Source organism: Palaemon carinicauda, chromosome 1 (genome assembly GCF_036898095.1).
Source record: "Palaemon carinicauda isolate YSFRI2023 chromosome 1, ASM3689809v2, whole genome shotgun sequence".
NCBI classification, from domain to species: domain Eukaryota; kingdom Metazoa; phylum Arthropoda; class Malacostraca; order Decapoda; family Palaemonidae; genus Palaemon; species Palaemon carinicauda.
The window spans coordinates 127698556-127706055 of record NC_090725.1 but is presented as its reverse complement, the minus strand read 5'-3'; the positions used below and the strand labels follow the sequence as shown (position 1 = coordinate 127706055).

Here is a 7500-nt window from a genome sequence, read left to right as displayed (position 1 = left end):
TAGTCGGTGATATAACTTGTCTTAGAAAGCCAAGACATTCGACAGCGGTAGTCGACACCAATGTTACAAAACAGTAATCATCTTAAACTCGGTAGCCGGACATCTTTGAAGCCAGATTTATGTGACTTTTGTTAACGTAGCTTGTAGGAGGACCAACGGTACAGCAAACCGTATGTGCGTATATATATATATATATATATATATATATATATATATATATATATATATATATATACAAATATATATATATATATATATATATCTATCTATCTATCTATCTATATATATATATATATATATATATATATATATATATATATATATATATATATATATATATATATGTGTGTGTGTGTGTGTGTGTGCCTATGCATGTGTGTGCATATATATGCATACACACAAACACATACATATACATACATGCACACACACACACACACACACACATATATATATATATATATATATATATATATATATATATATATATATATATATATATATGTGTGTGTGTGTGTGTGTGTGTGCGTGTGTGTGTGTGCGTCTTAAAACACTAATAAATTTTCCAAATGATAATTTGAATATTATCCTTTCTATAGCTGTATCAGGTGGCATTATCCCACAGAAGTGATCATAGTTTGCTGTTAGTCTGCTATTAAAGTGGCACCGAATCTCTATCTCTTCTAAGATACTAACTAACTCGAAAGAAATAGTAATGGAAAATTCAACTGAGTATGATAAACCACTATGTATGAGAACACTTTTAATTCTGTGAAAACTTCAGCAGTAACTTCATGAAAGCCCATCAAACACAAGAAATAGCTATATCTCATATTAGAACACTTGAAGATATCTGTACGAATACAGGACAATCCGAAAGCTACTTAAAAAAAGTGAGAAAATTCCGATTGAGAAAGGAGTAAGAAGGGAGACTCCATCTCCTAAATTATTCGCAGCATGCCTAGAAGGTTTAGAGAGTTCAGATTGGGAAGATGTAGGAATCAACATTAATGGGAAATAGCTTAACAACTTAAGATTTGCAGATAACAGTTCTATTTAGTGAATCATGGGGGGAATTACAAAAGATGATAGACAATTTGAATGTGGAAAGCAGAAAGTAGGCCTAAAATTAAATATGAGTAAAACTAAGATAATGATCAATGAAAATGCACAAACAATAAATAAGGGTTATGGGCGAACCTCTAAAGATTATTAATGAGTATACATATTTAGGACAGACAGTAAGTGTTTCCTCAGGACATGAGACCGAAATTAAAAGAACGATAAGCATCGGATAGAGTGCTTAAGGTACACAAAATTTGATTATGAAAAGAAATAAGACCCTTTTTATAAAAACATATATTTAATCAAATTATCCTATCAGCATTAAATTATGCATCAGAAACTTGGAACATAAGATAGTTACAACTCAACGAGCTATAGAAAGAATAATGATGGGGTTAACACAAACTAAAAAACTGTAAAAGAGCAACATGGATACGGGAGCAAACTCAAGTAGAGGATATTATTATTATTATTATTATTATTATTATTATTATTATTATTATTATTATTATTATTACATTACCAATGAAGATGGAAGGAGGTTATGTTTTACCCCCTGTTTGTGTGTTTGTTTTTGTGTGTGTATTTGTTTGTGGCCACAATTTCAATCGTAGAGTAACGAAACTTGTAGGGATTAACTGTTATGTAAAAGGCTGGAAATAATAAAATTTTGGAAGATCTAGGTCAAAGGTCAAGGTCACTGTCAAGCAAAATGTTCAATTCAATTAATCAGCGTAAGTTTGAACATCGTTGTTCCAGAGACTTCAAACTGGGCTCATATTTGAGTGTATGAAAATCCCTGCCAACTAATAAAAGTTACAGTCGAAGGTCAAACTCAAGCTTAAGGTCAAGGTCAGGCAAAAGATCAAATTCCGGTCATCAACCATACGGCCACAATTTTAATCGTAAAGTTATGAAAACTTGCAAGGAGTTTAAACTGTTATGAAAAGAGCTGGAAATTATTAAATTTTGGAAGGTTAAAGGTTAAGGTCACGGTCCAGCAAAACGTCCATAAGTTTGGCCATCCTTGTTATTATTATTATTATTATTATTATTATTATTATTATTATTATTACAAAATAGGCTATAACCGTAGTTGGATAAGCAAGATGCTATAAGCGCAAGCGCTCCAACAAGGAAAAATAGCCCAGCGAGGAAAGGAAACGAGGAAATAGATAAACTACAAGAGAAGAATAAACATTCTAACCACAAACAAGAAAAAAGAAATGGACGAGGGCAGGGCAAATAATGAGAAGGACAAATAGTAGATGGACAAAAATAATAACAGAATGGGTCCATAGAGTTTGCAAACGAAGCAGAAGTGAAGGACACAGTAAAGGACACATATGTTATAAATAAGCTTTTAAAGTCTGAATTGCTAAGTAAAAAAGGCTCTATTTTACTCAGATAATTTGTTGCCTCACGTAGTCACTGCCACAATGATGACATGGTTAGGTAACTAGCGACGTCAATATTGCTACTGTACTTCTTGGAGAGAGCGTAAAACCAGATTTAAAGCAACTGGATAGTCAATGTTGTTCAAAATATTTCCTGCACATCCTGGAACAATTAATTTGATGTCCAGGCATTATTATCTGAAGGGATTCTTCGTTGGATCTTACTGGGTAATATTCCACCAGACATCACTTGATGTTTCTCTAAATTTCATTTACAAGTTCATGTTCGAGTATAACCTGTACGGTTGTGAGAGTGATCTACTCAAAATTAAAACTACTAGTTGTTGATAAATAATTAGACGGAGATCATTTAAATAGAATGATTGCCCATGAAGCATATTTGTCTTTTAAATGCTAAATGATAAGAATCATATTTCTTTTCAATTTTCATTTCATATAGTTTTTACCATTTGATCTATGATTCTTTTAAAAAAGTATATTGGAGGACGATTATCAATGGAACTGAACATTTTATTTTAGAAACTTTCGTGGTCTGGTCACTTCAGTTCTGTATAATTCCATCATTCTATTTGGTTGACGCATTCCACCTCAGAGAATAGCGACCAATGAAAACATTAGCTTTTGTTATGATTTTGTAAGAAACGACTCACGCTATTATACATCTGTGAAACCTGTCAAAGCTCAAGGCATATATTTTTATCGATAGGTTGGTAAAGATTTTGGCATATTTTAGGTGTTTGACGATGAAATGTACGAATTTATGCATTTCTTGAAATCCAACAAGATTTCGTGTTTATATGGAGAAAGAAAACAGTACAAGCAAAGGACTAGAGAAGTGTATCTCCTGTCAAAATTGTGTTTATTTTGTCGATAGTCCCGTGGAAACGTTTTCGCTAGGATCTGCTGTAAGTTTGTGGCATATTTTACATTATTAATCGGTATATGACTTGTAAACATTATGGTAGTGTGTTTCTTTAACTCGGCAGTATTTTGTTTTCGTATTCTAAGTAATGAGAAATAAAGGCAAATTACTGGATAGGTGAATTTCAGTTGAAAGTTTATGGAGGCGAAACGACGATTTGAATGGAAACATGTTTTCAACCGGTGAGTGTTTTCATGTGACTTGTGTTCAGAGTTCTATTTTTCGTGGATGGATTCCTTATGTACGGATACTCGTTTTTTTCTAGTTCAGGAATGTTCTAGATGAGTGAATATTGAAGTACTATTTCCTAGTAAAACATTGCATAATATTAGGGCAGCCTATCTAAGCAGGTTTATATGTAATATGTATATATATATATATATATATATATATATATATATATATATATATATATATATATATATACATATATATATATATATATATGTATATATATACAGTATATATATATATATATATATATATATATATATATATATATATATATATATATATATATATATATATGAAAACTATTCATTGAGGACATTCTACTCTAATCTACAAGTGTAACATAAAAAGAATTAAGGTGAACTTAAGAGCACAAGTGGACTTAGACTGGAAATATCGGATTATATGATATATATATATATATATATATATATATATATATAAATATATATATATATATATATATATATATATATATATATATATATATAAATATATATATATATATATATGTGTGTGTGTGTGTGTGTATGTGTTTGCATTAACATAAAAGGAGAGTTGATTACTCTATATTATTTATATATATATATATATATATATATATATATATTTATATATATACATATATATATATATATATATATATATGTATATACACACATATATATATATATATATATATATATATATATATATATATATATATATATATATATATATATATATATATATATATATATATATATATATATTTACACACACACACACACACACACATATATATATATATATATATATATATATATATATACGTGTATGTATACAAGGACCTCACTATGCATTATTTATTGTTGTTTTCAAAACTTTGATGTGTGTTGATTTCGCTACAGTATACTCAGACGCCACCTATCAATTTTCATTACCAATTGAAATATTAATATTACGATTGAACTAGCACCTATATTTTAACAATAATTATTAAAAAACTAATAAAGGTAAACAAACTTCAATTTTTTTCTTATCTATAATGATTCGAGAAGTTCCATGGTAGCCTGCAAGGACTATAGACATAAGAACACAATGTTATCATAATTAAAGGGATCCTTAAGATATGTTATTCTCAAGTGGTAAGCTTTAGATATATACTGGATCCCTGCACATATTGGGTTTATTGGTAATTAAAACAGGGGCTATTGAATCTACCATAAGGACTATATTAAGGACTATGCAATGGTTATCAAGCATTTTATAATGAAGAAATGGCAAACTTGAGGTTGAGTTTGATTCGTTTTTATGGTTAATCTCCTCCCTTTAATGATGGTTAAAAGAGCGACCTGGTAAAATCATTAACAATAAAGGTACTTTTCAGTATATTCATAGACAACCTCGCTGTCTCTAAAACAAATAAATAGTTCATATTATCTGGCATTATCTGTAGGTATTAGGCGTAGCATTGTAAAACTACTGGTGAGCGGAAAGACTTCTATCTCAGTTCACTGGTAAAAAAAGCTTGCTCTTGCAATATTTATTCCAAATGTCAGGGGAGAATCTGCTCCAAATTCCTCACTATATTTAAATAAATGGTAGGATCCTAGTCATCACATGAAATAAGATCATCTTAAAGTTCATGCTTTACTCCTATTTAACCTTTGGCTTTTAAGTATGGATTTAAATCTCAAATACGATCCTTCTTGGCTTCATTAACCTTATGAAATATGCGTACCTTACGGGAAGTTTCTGTCCTTTAACCTTCAAATATGGCCTTGACCTTGTTGTCATTCGTCAATCAGCCTCAAGATTAGAGTGGACTATGCGTGCCAAATGAAAAGTCTTTACAGCTAGTAGATGCAGAAGTAATGCTTTTATTAAATGGAATACACAAACTCTTAATACACTGAAGCAAAAATAGTAACAATACTCTACCAAGGGCAAATATATTTTATATCTTGATTTCATAAGGGAATTTGAAATTGACGTGATTTCGTGTTGCAAGGCATATACCCTCTACAACTCGAGACTAACTCTTGTATTTCATTTGGTTTCAGGTACTGTGGTTCTCCTCAATGCTCCCTGCAAAGGAGGTCCCATCGATGAGACAGACACGTCATTCAGTACCTGCAACACAGGATGGGTGAGTCAGCGTTAATTACTTTTCGCATCAAATCATTATTATTTAGCGTAGATTGTAGAATACTTGTATTTTTACGGGATTCGTTATTTTTTGCAGGATTTTTTGTTTTTGTCTTCTTAGGTTTACGGCATTTCATTATGAGGAGAGGTTTATTGATTATTTTTATCATCAATACGCTGTCTTTCTTTGTCTTTCAAATTTCATGAAAAATACAGTATACGTGTCCTTGATAAGTAACAAAGATTAGTTTTCATTTTTTGTTTTAAATGCGTTTTGATGGATTAACTCAAAGTCAATAATCAAAAGTTTTCATTTACGTGATATTAACGAGAGGTTTTTATAAGTCTCATTTTTATCAAGAAGATACGGACGTCTAGGCGTTTTGAAGACACAAATACACCCTGCTCCTGGTCTTGCTTCAACATGGTTACAAAGTAGTCAGAAAGTTTCTTGACTGAGGGCAAATATAGAAATTTAGTTAATCAATTAATTTTTGAGGCAGGGGATTTCCTGCCTCAAAAATTAATTGGAAATGAGAGAAATCGACCTAATTTGAATGAATAATTCGAAAGAAAGTAGAGATTGTGCTCCTATTATAAGGAAATTAACCTTGCAAAATTAATTTTATTATCTATGTTGGTTTTGTTTTTCTTCTCAATTGTTTTATTCTATTTCATTCTATTATAAAAACGAACAATATTTCAATGTATCGCTGACTGAGATATATACTGAAAGAAGAGAAAGGCGTAAATTTGCCTTGCTATGGTTTTAAAAAGAAATTATTTTACATTTAATAGTGGAGCAGCTAAAGTGTGATTTTGACTAGAATCATTCATTTGGTGATACAAGCATGAAATTTGGTGTGAATGTGCTATGTAGGTCATGTTTCAAGAAAAAAGTGCTAGCCATCAAGAATTCCAAGATGGCGGCCATTATTTCCAAGATGGCCGCCAGTTAATGGAAAAACAATGTTAAACCATAAAAGCGCTCAATGTTTCACATCTTGGTGCAAAATTATTGATATATTTGCCTTCTTTGGTGCATCTCTGGTGAATAAGGTAGATTCTCTGCACAAATAAATACTATTTATAACCTTACAGCATCAAGAAGCATTAATAAACAGTCATGAATACCATTGCTTTCTGCCTATAAGTCCACATTTGATAAATAGAGTAGAAGATTAATAAATGTTAGTAAAAATGATAAAATAATAAAGTATAATAATAATAAATAGTAGATAAATAATTCATTGTTGCCCCTTAAAAGGACTGCTAATGCCGGGGTGGTAAAAAGGATGAGCTCTTTTTATCTAAAAAATACCCCAACTGATGCCATACTTCTTTGCAAACAACAATGTTAATTACGCACGATGGGTTTCAGTTCATCTTCGTGATATGCTAATCCTAGAGAGGCAACACCCAGAGGTTGCCAGAGAATCCCATGAGGGGAATTTCGTTGTTCACAAATCAGAGAGGAGCTTCTCATCAATGGCTATTGACCAAGCCCATGAACAAAATCATGCACTCATCAAAGGAGACGGGGGAGCTATTGGCCTGACAGAGGATCCGTCTGCTCTTCGAAGATGGATGGTTGCTGGACCAGAAATAAGCCGATTGGTATCAAATTACGAAACAGCATCCGAGAGTAAAGATGTATAAAAATCAAGTCGTCATCATGATCAGTCGCCAAGTACTCAGAAGACGTTCCTGGAAAAAGTACAAAAACTCACCCTA

The 7500-nt window shown here is 31.2% G+C and overlaps 1 protein-coding gene across 1 annotated transcript in view; it reads left to right on the top strand.

Annotated features, from left to right (window-relative positions):
• The window catches only part of LOC137658529 (uncharacterized), a 99886-nt gene that overhangs the window by 7144 nt on the left and 85242 nt on the right, over positions 1–7500 (top strand). Inside the window, exon 2 of the mRNA XM_068393375.1 lies at positions 5682–5767. Coding sequence (XP_068249476.1) covers positions 5682–5767 — 86 coding nt within the window. The remainder of the gene's footprint in view (positions 1–5681; positions 5768–7500) is intronic.